This window comes from Plenodomus lingam (assembly GCF_022343315.1).
Source record: "Plenodomus lingam strain CAN1 chromosome Unknown scaffold_20, whole genome shotgun sequence".
NCBI lineage: Eukaryota > Fungi > Ascomycota > Dothideomycetes > Pleosporales > Leptosphaeriaceae > Plenodomus > Plenodomus lingam.
Window position 1 is genome coordinate 1,375,703 of NW_027093974.1, and position 16,690 is coordinate 1,392,392.

Below are 16,690 nucleotides of genomic sequence, written 5' to 3' on the forward strand. Positions count from 1 at the left end.
GTCCACGCAGGCCATTTGAATATGTTTGACGAGACGCTTCCGTGGTCTGTCAAGGTCACATGAAGTTCACGCTCCATCTCTAGACCTCGGATTATATCAGAGTCCTGTAATCGTTCAAGTCACGCCATGGTCTATACCACAAGCGCATATTCCACAAGCCCCTACTGGAGTTCCTGCGAACTATCGTTCCGTTATCTCGACGTCCGATTCCCTAAGCATCTGGAAGATCACCGTGAGACTACTGTGGAGTCAACCAACGCCATGGAAAATACGATAGCCACGTCACTACAGCCAATAGACAGTCCATGTGAGCTGTCGTCCCACCGTAAAATGCCGCTAGTTGGGTGAATAGAAGGCCAGGAAACCCTTCTGTCCAATCAAGAACGAACAGGAGGACAGGAATCATTGATATCAGGGTCCACTCCAACCGATAAGAGCACCTTCTTGGTTCGAAGATATCACGGTGAGGAATATCCTGCACTAGGGATTTGCTGGAAGTGGCTATATAAGGTGGCCTGCTGCCCCGTCCTAGACTTTTCCTTCTTTCCCCACAGCAGCTTGCCAGACGATTTCACTTGCAGTCAAAATTTAGCTCCATTTTCTAACTTTGAAAAATCTAGCAGACCCGGACCTTCAAGCAGAGCCAGCAGAATGTCTTCCAACATCATCTCTGCCACTGTCGCTGCCGATAGCGCTCAGTTCCAGGTGTTCCCGAACGAAATCCTCATCAAGATCATGGTCTACCTTCTGGCCAGGCCAGATGGCAGCGCCATGGGCGACGTCGACCACAAGCACTTCCCCCTCTTGTTCATCATGGGCATGTTCAAGAAGATGCGCTACATCTCACGGACTTTCAACGACCTTGCGATCATGGCCTTTTACGAGGCAAACAAGTTCAAATTCATAATCCCACATCTGGCTACGTCGTCCTCCGGCCAAGTCCGCATGAACGACCACGTCAACGTTCGGTCTGCTCTTCTCCCGCCCATGGCTGTCCGCGGCTACTTGCGACACATCAGCATCGACTTGGTCCTTCAGGACCACTTCAAAACTTCCGATCCTTCGAAGCCCAACAACAGCAGCTTGTCGATCGAAAGGTTCTTTGCCAACCCCTCCCAGCTCTTTGCGTACTCGCCCTGTGCCCGCCAGCTCCGCGACCTCACCCAGTCCATGTTTGGTCTCGAAGTCTTGAACCTCAACATCACCACCTGGTTCGTCCGGCCAGACCGCAAGGCAGCAATTGCTGTCTTCAAGGCCGCAAAGTTCGAGGTGAAAGCCGGCAAGGTCAACGTGGTGATCAAAGACCACATCGAGCGCGCTACTCAAGAGTGGCATTCTGAGTTGGTTCAAGCCATCACCGGGCAGTAGGGTGGAGGACTTGGTGGATGGAGCATGGGTACGGAATACTACTATGTAGTGATCATATATGTCTGTGGTGTTGAGCACTTCGTTCGGATAGCGTGTCGTTGTTGCCACAATGACATGTAAATGAAACGTCTTTTCCTTGCTCATCACTATTGACCTCTTATTCCTCCACGTGACACCTTGGTCTGCTAGTAAAGTGTATCGAGATGTACTATGCTTTCCTATAATTCCATGTTTCTACTCATGCTATATTTCCTATGCATACTCACTACCTTGTATTCAGGTATGACCACAAATCTCATCATAGGATACTTACAATACCTGGATAATGCATGCCATTTCCTCTGCAAACATTTACATACATCCTCAAGCATACATGCTTAAACATCTATGCTTACCCTGTGTATCCTACCAGAAATAGACAAGTAGGATCCTAGCTTCGCTATTATGCAGATAAGATTGTGCTTGATAGTCTTGAAGCCGTTACAACGTCGTCGCACAAACCACCGAAATGCACCTTTCGTAACTTCTACCTCGCGCGACTCTTCCCCATAATAGCGCCAATGTCCTCCCTCTTTTCCAACACAGGAGAGCATCCAATTTACCCGTCTCCCTTCCCCTATAGGTGTAGGTTAGGTGGTTAGGCGAGTGTTTCTGTGGGCGCGTTTGCGTTTGAGAGTCAGGTGGATGAGGCCGTTTGTGCGTTGGAGGTAGATGGGAAAGAGAAATCAGTGTATAGCAGGAGGGGGATAGGAAAGGTACCGGTAATTGGTGTATCACAGCGCTAAGGAACGAAATCTGCATGTTAGGACATAGTATCCTCCCATCAAAGAGTAGGACACAGAGCAGATAAGGCGTCTCGCCCTCATGTGAATCAGTTTAGGGGGTGCTGGGAATGCCAATCGTTGGAACTCTAATAGATGGATTTTGGGAGATGGGGTAATGATACCGGTACTATGACCTCCTTGTTGTTTTCAGACTGACAGATTGGCTTGCCATGTCGCACCCTAACAACCCTCGCCACAACCCTGCACCTCACCCCCTCCGAACTCCTTCCCAAACACCAAGCAACCCTCCTCATCCTCCACGATCCTCATCTTCAACTCAGACGCAGAGTACGCGCACAACGAGCTGCTGCGCCACTAGACCAACCAGGCGCCCAAAACCACGCCCTCAAGAGTATATGGGGTAGTCAAAATAGTCTGAGGAGCTTGGTGGTGGTTGCGGCCGCGCAGAGAGAGGCGTCGGAGGAGGGGTGGGCGAGGCGGAGGGGTACAGCCCACAATTTCGATTCTTCTTATGATGACTTCCACTCGCGCATGTCTTCCACTTGACAGGCAGACATGTCTTCCATTATGTCCTCGGCCACTCTGCCCTTGACGCGTGCCTCGGTCGAAGCAGCTCATGCGCTGATCAAACCCCACATCCATACTACACCCGTCCTGACAAACACCACCCTCTCGACCCTCGCCTCGACGCCACAAGCGTCTGATGCGCTCAAGGGGACCCCGTGGGAAGGGCAAGAACCTGCGAAACCGAACATTAGATTGTTCTTCAAGTGTGAGAATTTCCAGAGAATAGGAGCGTTCAAAGTGCGGGGGGCGTTTCATGCGGTGCTGCGGTTGATTGAAGAGAGGGGCATTGAAGAAGTGCGGAAGAAGGGGGTGGTTACGCATAGCAGTGGTACGTCTATCAGCTCTTCCTGCTTTGAGCATGCGAGCATGCGTCAAGGGGTATAATTTGGGTGTCACTCAAGCCTGACATTAGACAACAGGCAACCATGCGCAAGCTCTCGCTCTCGCTGCGAAGACCTTTGACATCCCCGCCCACATTGTCATGCCCACCATTAGCACACCCTCCAAGATCGCCGGAACCCGAGCCCAAGGCGCAATCGTCCACTTCAGCGGCTCGACTTCCCAAGAGCGCGAAGCTGTTGTCGCAGAGGTGATCGCAACCACGGGCGCAACACTAATCTCGCCCTACGACCACCCAAACATTATCCTAGGCCAAGGCACCATGGCGCTCGAACTCCAATATGAGGTCGATGAGTTACTTCATCAAACACCAGGACTAGGCATACATGGGGCCTCTCGCCACGGCCTCGACGCCGTCATCGCGCCCTGCGGCGGCGGCGGCATGCTCAGCGGAATCGGCGTCGCACTGCACAACAGCGGCGTGCGCGTCTTTGGCGCTGAACCCAGTTACCAAGGCGGCGACGACGCACGACGCGGCGTTGAATCTGGGACGCGCATCACGAGCGTGAAAACGCTGACGATTGCCGACGGGCTGCGCACGCCGCTCGGTGACTACACCTGGAATGTTATCTCCAACAAGGCCTATGTTGCCGAACTATACGCCGTCACGGAGCAGAATATCAAGGATGCAATGAGGCTGGTCCTTGAACGAATGAAGTGTTTTGTTGAACCGAGTGCAGTGGTCGGGGTGGCGACTGTGCTGTATAATGAGGAGTTCAGACGCATGGTGGAGAGGGAAGCTGGGGCAGAAGGGTGGAATATTGGGGTTGTGTTTAGTGGGGGGAATACGACTATTGATGCTATCATGGAAATATTTGCAGAGCATGGAGCGGGCACGGAAGGTGAGAGGGCGGAAGGGGTGGTGGGCTTGGACGGGAAGAATAAGGTCGAGAATGTTGCTGGTTGAGATTGTGGTTTCAAGGGTGGATGTATTGATTAAAACCGTAGTCAAACTGGTCTACTGTTTACGAGGATCGGAGTATTGGTACGCTGAGTTGATGAAGCGCAGTATGCAATATACAACTAAACCACAATACAGGTCATTACCAATCCCCCCTCAAACACCAAAGTCAAAACTCTAGAGAATGATCACACTTCATGGACCATCAGCCAACTTTAGTATACTGTTACTCGCAATATGTGATACAGGACCTCACACACAGGCTCATATACACATGTGTTGAATACATGGACATACACAGGATCTGATGATCATTCACAGCCACGATTATATGAGATACACCTTGCGGGTGATCGAAGTTGTAATCAGCTCTGTCATAGTTCTCTATCCAGGGTAGCCAAGAAGGTAGATAGGTAAGTAGACACGAAGCATACGAAGCATAGCAACATACTCCATCACTTACTCAATCCATTTACCCACCTCCCCCCACTGCCTATACTATTCTCACACGAATCACCCTGTCATACATGACGCACATTGATCCCAAGAACACGAGGTATCAAACAAGACGGAAGCAAGGGTGGGGAATTCACCGACTGATATCATGGTTGGGCTTTGGGGGGGGGGGGGGGTGAGTAATGATGAAGTATTGATGCATGGAGTACAAAAGGTGGAATCTGGACCTCACTGATGTACTGTGACGAAGTGGAAAAGGTATATATTACGGTGGGGCTGTGCTTGTGTTATGGGTGGAGGGGTGGAGGACGTTGGTGTTTGATGTTCATGGGTGAGATGGCGTAGTATGCTGTCGTGTGAATGTACATATGCTCTTGCTTTACTCCAGGCCCCAGCTCCCGCTCCAGCCCAACCCATCAACTTTGACACGGAATATGGGTGTCACAATCGTCATGAACCACATCGAATCAGATCAGCCCCAGCGCCATATAAGGTCACTCTACATCCCATCCTACCACCCGGTTGCCAAGCACATGGCGCACATGGCGTACACGTGAATCTGTACTTGCACTGCATGTACACTGCGGGGCCTTGAAATCCAGGTTTCCATCAGGTTTTCGCAATACCGAGTTCACAATGTAGAGATTGCGCCTATTCGTCTGCAAGGATGAGGTACCAGGATGATCTCAACTTCGCCTAGATAATCAGCTCGACACGACGGCAGCGTCGACACCTTGATGAAGCGCTGTACAATGCGTTCACCACCGCTGAATTTCGTGACGGAGAGTGGCTGAGGGTGTGAGTTCTCGGCTGCTTTTCTCCTTGTACATCAAATATACACACGTACATATCTATCTACATACGTGCAGCACGACCCAAGAACGACATACCACGACTTATCGAGATACCGGTACATGCTTCTTCCCCCACGAACCCGAGACGAACTCGATCGCATGCCCGAGCCTTTCAGCCTGCGCACCCGCACTCTGTACCACCCAGTCATCCACTCATCGACCGACCTACTTGTCTGCCAAGCTCGTCTGCAATCTTGCATGCGCATCCACCGCATAATGCCATATATCCACGTACCCCCAAACCTTAAGTCGCATGTGTGGGTAGTACGTACGTAGCATGTATCTCCCAGACCAACCCAGCGATCGCAAGATACGCGAACTGCAAGAGAACCTGTTGCTTTTGCCACCTTGCATTGCATCGTCCGAACTACATACATGTAATGCGTGCTGTAGGTAGAGTATGTATGCTCCACCTATCGCCACGTCCGTCCCGTCCGCTGTCCTGCTCCACCCAATCTCCAATCCAAGCTTTCCTCATCCAATCATCCCTTATACCATTTGCCCCAAGTTACCTCTACATTTCCGCCATGCTTCGCGTACGTACCTAGTCCAGTATTCTCCACCTCGCGCAGCACGATCCCTTTCCCGGATCTCCTCAGCCAAGTCCGAAACCACCACCAACATCAAACATCAACATCCAAAGCCCCCATCCCATCTCGGCACACGTTATCAAGCGTGAGAAGAGACAAGAAACCGCCCAGCACCTACGCGCCTCGTCAAGCTCCGCAACAAGTCGTACGCGCGTTCTCTCCTTGCCGTTGGAGCAGAGGCGACCCAAGAGCGCGGGTGCGTACGTCGTGCTGACCGACCAGTTCCTACAGACCACACAAGGCCTGGAGCGGGCGCGCAAGCGTTGAGCCGCGGGATCGGGCCGTTGGGGGATGGAAAGCGGGCTCAAGCTTCAGAGTAGGTAAGCCGTGTGTGTGGCTTGGGATGTCAGCAAGTTAGTTCGTCATCGGGCGAGATGGTGACGAGGATGTTGATTTCATGGTGCTGCGGTGTTGCGGAGGCGTGGACTTGGGCGTGCGGGATTGGGCGTGTGGGCGATAAGGGATGGACTGAGTTGTTCTGCTTGAGCAGCAGGACGGGCGAGGCGGTGGATAGGAGTGGGATAAGCAGGAGAGTGAGTGGGTGGTGGCGGGTCAGAACTACTGCAGGGGGAGATTTGGAAGAGGGAGAGGGAACAGCGATGATGCTTGAGCGTTGCGGTGGATTTTTTTTTGTTGGGTAAAAGACTTCATTGGACTGAAGACATACGTTGGCCGCAACTGTTTCTTTTCTTTGCGTATACACGTGACGTAGAAACAGTCGACCTTGGGACGTGTAACGTCGCGAGATTGAAGATTGTACTCATGGTGACATGATAACATTGTTATGTTCAGAGAGAAAAAAGCAGCGCCTAGCCAAACGCGCTGATCCACCCTGTTTTAGACTCATGCAAAGCGCCTCATGGGCAGAAAGGAGAGTGTTGCAGAGAGAGGACGATTACCAGCCATCCGAATAACGTGAGAAAAAAAAGTAACCCGTGAAAATGTGTACAAGAAGTATTTGCATGTTTTAGTTTCTCATTAAATTCAAAGATTCTGCTTTCAAAGCATGACATGTGATGGCAGTGCAAGGCAAACACAATGCGTAAGTCGACAAGCTTTAAGTGTGACGACGGGGTGTTACCAAGGAGACCACAACAGTCATATCATAAAAGACTAGCGTGTTCTACCACGAGAACGATTCCTCGCGGAAGTCGACATTCCATGTTGTCTGGCGGTTGCGTACAGCGCGACGAAGCTCATCAGCCAAGCCACCTGTGCCGCACGTGCTTACACACGCAGCACCGATGCCTTCTTGCATCTCCTGATCGACAAGGCTTTGGACGTTCGGTCGGCCGGGGAACATCTGGACGCTTGATGAAGGTGAATGGATCTCCTTAGTGCTGCGTGGGCGTGTGACGAAGAGCAGGATTTTGAGGATTTCGCGGCGCCGGGGCATAGATAGGATTTGAGTCATCCAGGTGCGGATCCATTCGAGATGCTCGGGCGATTGGATGATCCAGACGAGGGTGAGGCGGCGTGTAGCAACGGTGCCATTCGCGTAGCCGGCAACAATGTCGCGCACATGCGGCACCTGGTGAGTAATACCGATACCAGCAGCCCAAAGCATGACAGTACCATAGGAACTGAGATTTTCGCCACCTGTAATGTGATGTTAGTATGAGGTACGTTGGAAAAATATTGGGTTAATCTATTCGATAGTGGAGTCTGCGGAAAGCTTCGGCACTTACCATATGGACCCTCCACAAATGCCGTAGTGGAAAATCTGCCGGCAGCAGTCAAGTTTGCTTTTTGGAATAGCTTGTCTGTGAAACCGGTTCGTCGTCGGATAATGAAGGACATGTTGGTCCTGTTGTGTTCGAGAATGTCTTGGCGGTTCATTGGCAAGCCCTTGTCATCAGCCATGGATGACTGCATCGAAGGGTCTTCCTCTTCTTCGCTCCATGCGATGGAAAAAGGGTGGTTAGTCCAAAGACCCACGGAGGGGATATATAGGTAGGCGTGTTGTCCTGGGCGAAAGTTCCAGGGACGTGCCATGCGGACCGTAACACGGAGGGCGTCACCAGGGAGTACCTCGACATCAGCCTTGGTACCACCCTTTCCAACGTTGCGAATGAGGAGACGAGCAAGACGCATGGTGCGCTCCATGACCCATAGAGCCAATACACCGTAGAGCATGAACTGTTGTGGGCGGTCCTTGAGATGGACCCACACAGCGCCGAGAGCAAGTGCAGCAGCTGCAATGTGGCCGTGCAGAAAGACCTCGTAGAACGCATGTCGCACTGGCGAAGGTGACTGAAGCAGAAGGAAGACGAATGCTACTGTTCCCTATGACTGAGTTAGCTCAGTCATCATGAGACTTCCATTACACATACGATGAAGCCAGTCATGATGAATTGACTGCCAGTGATGGATTTCTGTACGGCGCCCCAGCCCTCTATGCACTTGTTAGCTTTGTCGTTGATAAGAAGTGGGAGGACGCTCACGAGTATGGACCTTGTTGGAGATATAGCAGACGGTGTGCGTAATGGCTTCGAGGACAACAATCCGCCCAAACCATCGGTGGATCAGGTTCATGGTGTCGAAGGAAATGCCAGTGAGCTTGATGATAGGGTTGTTGCGACCCGCCAGAAGAAAAAGGGGGATCATGTTGATCACAGCCATGATGCCAGAGCGGCTCAACAGCTCGCCTGCGCCTGCCGAGAAGCTGCTGTAGTCGATCTTCCATACGCAGAAACCGATGTTGACGGCGAAGTACCCAACGAGGAAGAACGTTTGCATGCGACTGGGTAGCGTACCAATACCGATGGCTGAGGAAAGTTTGAACTCTCGGTGGTGACGGGTGCGGAAGAGTGGTGCATCCAGCCAGTGTTTCTTGAAGCTAGCATATGTCGCATTGGGAATGGCGAAGTATCTCTGTGTGTCGTTGTTGAGACAGGTGACTGTACGGATATAGCGGGCGAAGTAGAGGACCACCTGATAGAGGAAGAAGATGGCAACAATGATCCACCAGATGTATCCTAGGTAGTGCTGGACATTGACATTCTCCAAGCCGGCGGTGGGATCCTCGGGAGGATGGCCTCCTCCTGCACGCTTGGCAAGTCCTCCCAGAACTTGATCAACAGACATGGTTGTGGATGAGTGTGATGAAGGTGGGTTGACAGTAGTCCAAAGGGTAGACGACTGAGATCGACCTGGGTGCCGCGGAGGGTACAGTCTCTGGGATTCTCTGAAGTCCTTGGGGGGTAACCGGGCTATAGTAAGCGGGGGGTTCGCGGTATGTAATGAGGGTTATCTGTCTTGGCCAGCAATTGACAGACTTTGGTATGGCGGAATCTCTAGGGCGGGACTTGGGTCCAGATTGGTCTTGAGGGCGTTCTCTTCGAAGGCAATGATCATGGGCCGTGACCTGCTTTCACTGATAGATTGGGAGGTGGAGGGTACCCTGGCGCAACTGGGTCTGAATACGGGTCCTGGGGGCTGGGGGGTGCAGGCGTAATGCAGGCGCAGTTGACGTCGCAGGTGGTTGTTGATAATGTCCACGGTGGCCCAATTCGGAACGTTAATCTGGACGGCCAAGCAAGGGTCAGACGGTGGTGCAGGTGACGTTTAATGCAGCCAAAAAGCGGGTGAATTGGCCAGCAGCGATCGGTCCAAGGTTCGAATATCCACGACCAGGGGGATCAGATTGGAAGAGCCGGCGGGGAAGCGAGACACTGGGAACGCGGTCGGGGCGTAAAGAAGAGAAGATGGGGTGAAGTGAATGTGAGCTAAGAAAGAGTGACTGGGGCGAGCAAAGCAGTGAATGTGTACACCGTGTATCTATGTACCTAACGTATGTATGTGAAGAGGGAAGAAGAAAAAAAGAGAGAGGAGAGGCCGGATGAGAGGAGGGAGGGGGGCCTGTTGGTGGGTTAACTAAGGGCAAAAGATGTGAAGTGTTTGATTAGGCAGGCACGAGGGGCGCGCGCCATTGGCCGTCTCCCCTGGCGGGCCGGGGGGGGGAGAGTGCCGGGACGACACGAGAAAGACAGTCTCCCCGAGAAGGCTCGCCAACTTCCCTGCCCTACGGTGTTATGTTGAAATGGGTTTGTACATGCCGGTACATACTCCCCACTGCTCCCCTGCTATGCGACCTGGCTAGGTACATAGATACACTGGGTATCTGTGTTGTACTCGGACAAGACGGCCGCTGAAACGGGGTACCAAGCGCCACACGCGAGCCTCCAAGCAGTCCGCGCTGTTTCATCATCGCTCCGAACGAATCCTTCACCGGCCACCCTCCCACAAACACGACACACGACACACGACGACAAGGACGGGGGTGGCCAGCTGCGTCATTGTCGCCTGGCTGCCTCGAAATCGTAATCCTGCGCTCAACGAGAGACGAGACAGACGAGGTCCTGGACTCTGGAGCTTCTTCTGCCACCCAACTGGGGACGGGCTTGTAAACCAGGTAAAACAGTCCTTCGGCCACTCTAGTCTCTTTTTAGAGTATGAGCACGCCTTCATCGTGGTACAATCGAGCCTGTTAAGAGGGTCTCCGTAGCACCCCTGTGTACTCAGGTACTTACTCTACTGTACATACGGTGGTGGATGGTAGGCACCGGTACTGTAGGTAGCCCATCCAACCCACCTGACTGAGGTGCACTCCCTATTAGGGACCTCAGTAACTCAGTTGTCCAACCCAGCTAAATTCGGGACGTTAACGCCTGATCATGGATCAGACGCCTGACGTACAGTAGTCCTCCCTGCTGTGTACGCAACATGTGCATTCGCTTCACGGCCTGGAACGCCCCATGGTTACAGAAATAAGCATTTTCCCATTCACCAATCTTGCTAGGCGCCCTCTGCTATCTGGAACCAGAACCAGATTCCAAGCTCCCGGATGGATCGACGGGCTGTCATGTCAACTTGCAGCACTTGTGTCTTACCAACTTCGTACCAGTTCAAACCGTGGGCTTGCTCGGCTCCTCGCAAGTGGAATCATGTCGAATGAATCCATCACGAGCCATCTACTTGTGACGGATTGCCCACCCTGCCTAACTCGATCCTCCTGTTCTGTCTGACCACAATTGACCCTATGGAGAAGCGCTGATTCCTGACACTGAGCAGAGTCAATGCCGTTGGAGATTTTTCCTGCAGTCTTCTCTCGAAAAGGTACGCGCACTACGCTGACAGCTCTAGATCGTTGTATCACTTATCCTTGTGCGACTTAAGAACTTGCAGCAGATGGATGGCATGGTTCGTCAATGGTCAAAGTGCAACCACCATGCTATCAGATGTCATCTCGACAAAAAGAATCTCTCATTTCTCCACGAATAATACCGCATTACAAATCCCGTCTACCACTAATCGTGGCAAAATCGTTGCTGACTCCCTATCATGTTTCAACCACCATGAACAGTCTGATACGTACTGCCTGCATGCATCATGCACAACGGGACGGAAGCCTTCTGCACTTTGACCGCTTCACAAATTTTTGGTCATTGGCGAAACTGTTTGCTCCGTCGTGCTCACCATGCATCTCCTAGCAGCAACATGCACAGCCGTGACAGCAAGATTGCGTACTCATTCACACAGTAGGCACCTATGAATGTGAGCTTCACAATTAGTCAGAATGTTTCCGTCCTTTTCCAGCCGAGGCATCTATCGTCCAGTTTCCATGGCAAATCGTATTCTGTGACGCGGTACGTTCTCAAAACAACCCCAGAAACATGCAGTTTGTCCATGAACCCGCTATCAAGATAATGCTGTTTCAAGCAGATGATGCGGACCAGGATGTGTCGAAAACCCACACTGCGGCCCCGCGATCTCGAAATACACATATAGCCTTACCTCCGCGATTTCAAAACCTCGCCTACTATCGCTCCATGATGAAGGACTTCACTTCAGCCTTGAAACGCATGTCGCTTCGCGAGGTCGGCGTAACGAAGAAACACCGATATTTTGTAGTATCACGAATGCGTGTAGACGAAGTCCAACATGTCCACGACGCATTTACGCACGCGCCGGGTGGAGTTGTCCGCAAGCCACCATCAATCCATACATAGGACGGTCGCCTCCATCTGTAAGCGCACGAAACAAGATTCGGAGCAATTCGCCCAGCCGGTGCACCTCGGTGCTCGTACGCTTTACGGTACAATACGAACGTATCACCCCTACCAAGGCCGTCCGTCGCTCTTGGTTAATGAAATTGCTTGAATGGTTCACAGTCAGCTCATTTGAAACACTGCTTGATTACGAGAGGGCATCCAGACCTCCCGAGGCGGTAGTGCAAACTTGGAAGTTCTGATCGACGACATTCAAATCTCATCGTTATTTCGGTTACGGATCCAGTGGGATCACATGTGGCGCAAACAGGATGCCAATCGAATCCTCCGTGTGGCCGATCCCGCATATGGCAGTGTGCAGAACGAACTATGCGAGATTGCGGCGAGGCGAAATAAGCACTAGATCGTCAATTCCTGCCACGGTAGTTTGGTTCCTACAAGATCGCCATGTACCATAGTAGTTGACCCTATGCTTGGGAAGAAGGGAGCAGATCTCGAAGGACAGTCCGACACAACATCATTGGACGACAAGGTAAGTCGGTATCACATTTGTCCATCGCTCGTCCAGCAAAAATTTCTGAGACCGTCCGGAAAAGCGCATGCGACGTGCACTCGTATTGTTCGGCCGTCACTCTAAATCCTGATCTGAATATGGACGTCAGCCCTATAGGAGTGAGGCGATGTAAGGCTGCATGTCATGTCCATGTTTGAAAAGGGAGGGCATCGCAGGGTGCTCAATGTCCAGGCCTTGAGATCATTCACAGTACCATTGCACACGCCATGTCGTCGTTGCGTTGGTCTTCAACCACAGAGGCCCAAAGCTTGAATTCGACTTTGTGCAGTTAATACATTACGTGTTCTTGATCGCCCATTTAGGCTTTTTGTGATTATAGTCCTTCTTTGCATTCAACGCAAATCAGCTGCTTCTCCATGATCCGTTTTCTTCAAAGTCCGTTGCCCCCAAACTAAGAATGCTATCTTTGCCAACTATATACCAATCTTCCAAAGCTGCTTGTGAAAGGCGACCTCTGAAAATGGTTAGCGCGAACACGCTCGGTGCACGCCAAGACCTGCAACACTGACAACCGATGTTGGTCAACAAACAGTGACAAGTGCGCGCCTTGACGACGAACACTCAACCGTGTGCGACCATCCTTTACAAATAGACATAACATTTGCGCTCTATCGACTACCTCTTGTATTAAAATAACATAATTACGCAACCATGTCGGCCGACGACAACTTACCATGGACAACATCGCGGTGTAATCGCCTGTTACGACCACTTTCATCCAAACTCGCCAAACTCCGGAAAGAACTCGAGCGACCGCGATCGGCGGCCGGCGAACCACGAGCTGCTTCTTCGGCCTTCGCGACGAAAGGATCACCACACAAGACCACAAACTTTACCAGACCTGTACACAAGCCTCGAGGATTCGACAAGGCTAGCGATCCGGACTGGAAACCAGGCGTAAAGCCTGTGTCAAGCAAGAGGACTTATGGAGGCCGTGGGAGAAGGAAGGTGCTTGGTGTGCAAAGGGGCGACTCGAGTGTCAGTCATGTAGCTCGCCCAGGCGAAATTGCATTTACACCACTTGTAGCGAGGATGGGCACGCAGCTGCAGAGTAGCCCAATGGCCCAGATATCCCCGTTGAAGAAGTATGGAAAAAACAAAGGGCCGCTCTTGGTTGGGTTCGACCTCTCCCAGGCCCCGAAGCATCTGTCTGCAGATGTACACAAGCTTGTACAGGGCCTGCTGGAAGCATACGCGAACCTTTTACAAGCTACTACCACCGGGAATGAGAAGAGATGGAAAGGCACTAGGCCGCTCATGAGTACTTGCTTACGGAAGATGCCTGCATATATTGAACTGGAAGAGCATTTTGCCAAGATGGACAAGTTAGAGGAAGAGGAGGACGATGATCGTGATATCAGCAATGAGATTTACGAGCACCTGGAGCTTGTTTTCGAACAGCGAGTAGGCAGTGGGTGGCGTCCTTTCAAACAGGTCGTACGAGCACATGCTACTTCATTGCTCTGCAATGCAATCAGCGACGAACTATTGGGTCTGGATAGTCTATCGGTATTGGTCACGCATTGTCTGAATGTCTCAGCATGGGATGAAGCTGAGAGACTACTATTGGCCTACGTACCCCTGATCGAAGCACTGGTTATGCCCGTTTACATCAAATCAGACCTTTTTGATGCGCAAAGGCAACCTTACCTCAACCTGTTCCGACGTTTCGTTCAACGCACCGGTCGCTTTCGCTTGATGTACGATCTTCTCCAGCACTTGGTCGCACTGGAACTTCTACCACTCGAGTGGCTGGCCACTGAATGCATGCGTCCATTGTGGGATCGTCTGGTTCGGACCATCTCGGAAAACGATCATCGCACCCTCAACAATGCCTTTCGATTTATGGAGACTGTCACACTAGCAAGCGTAGGTTTGCCAGATGCCCGATTGCTTGAAGATGAAATGACAGGGTCGACTTCTCGAAGATTTGTACCCTCATCGCGAGAGGAACTACGACTAGCGCTAAATACGACCTTCTCAAGTCTTCTCACGGTGCTTTGTAGCATAGCACTCGTCAGCAACAATCGCGAGGATTCTGCTGGTAAAGTGGTGGCGCAGCGGATCACGCAGGTTCTAGATGCTGTTGCTGTTGCCATGTCAATAAGAGAGGACTTTCACGACGAATTGAGACTGCTAGATGCGGATCCAGAGGATGCCCAGACTTTTGCGCAACGAGCTCTTTCAATCAACTTCGCCACGGTGCTCGTACACCTAGAGGGATGCAGCGATGTGTCGAAGCCATTTTTGCGCATTTCAACTCTGAATGATATCGTCAATTGGACAGCTACCCAATTCAACATCAAGGGCATCAACTTCGCGACCGTTTTAGCGGGATTGCCTTCCCTTGTTGCATCGATAGCGCGCGGTACTGGACGCATATGGCAAGATGACGGTTTTGATCAGATCCAACGCTTGGTCGCAACGTTGATGTCCACCTCTGGCCTCCGGTTACCACACAAGCTGTGGACGCTGAAGCGCGTCGCGTTGGAGTCTGCCATGGAATTTGCGTATGGTACAGGCGATGTTGAGCACATGGTTTTCGCTCGCAGCATCGAAGAAACCATGCGGACTCAGGGCCGAGTGGTGATAGTCCAGTCTCCCGAAAAGGATGCGCCACCTACTGCGGGGGGCGGGTTCAAGTGGGAAGAGGGCATTGGCGAGTGGGTAGCGTGTACGCCTTTTGCTAAACATAACGTCAAGCGTCAGGCAAGAAAGCCTATTCGAGCACTGGATCTACTCCCTACGCCCATTCAGTCTGAGGATGAGAAGGGATTGGCCTCGGAGAACGACAGCGGACTACTATGTGGAGATGAGGACTCGCTTTGGGAGGCGACAGCATTCCCATTCGAGGACGATGGAGATGCAGTTCCGCAGTCCTCGCCCATAAAGAAAGCCCTGCCAATGTCCATCTCCTCACTAGGCAAACGAACGCGTGCTTCTTCACCTATGGTACTCATTTCTTCAAAACGAATGCAGATGACCCCCCCCGGCAGCCCTACAGTTCCATTCTACCCAATGTTGCAAGACGATATCCAAGTTGAAGAGAAGCGAGAAGAAAGAGAGGGTGCACCGCGCCGCTCCCGTCGTTCAAAATTAGGTGTCAAAGATATCACCTCGCGGCTACGAACACAGCGTTCCCGGCGATCGCTCGAGAGCGGGCTTCGCAATATTCGGCGGCCGACTTACATTGAGCCTGATGACGTGGATGACAGCGAAATGGAAAATCCTTCGTTGGAGGACGATGAAGAAGCAGCGTCGCCCTCATCGCCAGCCCCTCCACTAAGACCGCATAAACGACTACGCACATCCCTACGACGCCGTACTTCACACCACCACCAAACCTATGAGGACAAGAAACTCGATCTCGAAGATGAAGACGAAGACGACAAAGAAAAAGAAGACCCGGACGAACTCGCCAAGACTCCCGTCCGCCCTCGGGCCTGGGCCCGCCGCACACGCACATCCCGCCGCCATGCCTTGCCCAAAACACAAATTTGCAAGCACCGGTTGGCGATGAGGAAGCGTCTCGCTACCTTTGCGGAGAGTGAGGCTGGAAGTGGGAGTGAAGACGAATTGAGTTTCCAATAGGAGTGGCGACTTGATGGTCTCAGTTAAGAAAGGGGGGGGGGTATTTCGGGATGGCGCTGGGGCCGGGGTAGGCGGTTGGTAAGGGTTAAGCAGGTGATGTGGATGGCGGAATTGGAATTGGATATATACAGGTTGCATAGCCATGGCGTTTGCGCTCGAGTACAATGATACCCTAGTCTTTTTTTTTCTTTTTGCAAAACAATGCATCATTCCACCAAGTTCGAATTTCTACTCTCCAGTTCTTTGCCAATGGCAAGGAACCACATGTCTCGTCGAAGCTAGCAACATATCACCTACACCACCTAACCAATGCATGTCTTTGCAACATGATAGACACGCATACCTACACCAGATATACCGGGGACATGTATTACTTGGCTAGTCTACAGTTTTCATGAGATTCCGTCTGATATTCCCTTCTACTATAAAATTACAAGGTGGATGGCGATGTGGATGGCGATGTGGGTGGCGATGTGGGTGGCGGTGTTCATGTTGATGTTTAAGTGACGTTCAAGAGAAGCATTCAGAGGATCTATTCCTCATTAAAAAGCCCAATGTTTCCAGGCTGTTGGTTTGGTTTTGTACTGTTTCAGT

At 51.7% G+C, this 16,690-nt stretch overlaps 5 protein-coding genes across 5 annotated transcripts; 4 read left to right on the forward strand and 1 right to left on the reverse strand.

Moving 5' to 3' along the window:
• Window positions 1-126: 126 nt before the first annotated feature.
• Window positions 127-1,368, forward strand: IAQ61_011453 (uncharacterized protein; the record flags this gene model as incomplete). The annotated part of the gene is made up of 2 exons (XM_003843963.2): window positions 127-325; window positions 416-1,368. 2 exons carry the CDS (start codon window positions 127-129, stop codon window positions 1,366-1,368), a joined length of 1,152 nt encoding a protein of 383 aa, XP_003844011.2.
• Window positions 1,369-2,338: 970 nt separating this feature from the next.
• Window positions 2,339-4,168, forward strand: IAQ61_011454 (uncharacterized protein). The gene is made up of 2 exons (XM_003843964.2): window positions 2,339-3,048; window positions 3,140-4,168. Exons 1-2 carry the CDS (start codon window positions 2,709-2,711, stop codon window positions 4,024-4,026), a joined length of 1,227 nt encoding a protein of 408 aa, XP_003844012.1. The 5' UTR covers window positions 2,339-2,708; the 3' UTR covers window positions 4,027-4,168.
• Window positions 4,169-7,043: 2,875 nt separating this feature from the next.
• IAQ61_011455 (uncharacterized protein) lies at window positions 7,044-9,007 on the reverse strand (the record flags this gene model as incomplete). Its single annotated transcript, XM_066099208.1, has 4 exons — window positions 7,044-7,519; window positions 7,609-8,206; window positions 8,254-8,315; window positions 8,365-9,007. The coding sequence occupies 4 exons, from the start codon at window positions 9,005-9,007 to the stop codon at window positions 7,044-7,046; spliced, it is 1,779 nt and encodes a 592-aa protein (XP_065950727.1).
• A 2,584-nt stretch (window positions 9,008-11,591) lies between these two features.
• On the forward strand, window positions 11,592-12,334 carry IAQ61_011456 (uncharacterized protein; the record flags this gene model as incomplete). Its single annotated transcript, XM_066099209.1, has 2 exons — window positions 11,592-11,901; window positions 12,137-12,334. The coding sequence occupies exons 1-2, from the start codon at window positions 11,596-11,598 to the stop codon at window positions 12,332-12,334; spliced, it is 504 nt and encodes a 167-aa protein (XP_065950728.1). The 5' UTR covers window positions 11,592-11,595.
• Window positions 12,335-13,156: 822 nt separating this feature from the next.
• Window positions 13,157-16,096, forward strand: IAQ61_011457 (uncharacterized protein; the record flags this gene model as incomplete). The annotated part of the gene is made up of 1 exon (XM_003843969.1): window positions 13,157-16,096. The coding sequence occupies one exon, from the start codon at window positions 13,157-13,159 to the stop codon at window positions 16,094-16,096; it is 2,940 nt and encodes a 979-aa protein (XP_003844017.1).
• Window positions 16,097-16,690: the final 594 nt, after the last annotated feature.

Coding starts and splice junctions, on each gene's coding strand:
- IAQ61_011454 (XM_003843964.2), top strand. CDS start 2,709: ATGTCTTCCATTATGTCCTCGGCCACTCTGCCCTTGACGCGTGCCTCG. Junction 3,049..3,139: donor GGTGGTTACGCATAGCAGTG/GTACGTCTATCA, acceptor ATTAGACAACAG/GCAACCATGCGCAAGCTCTC.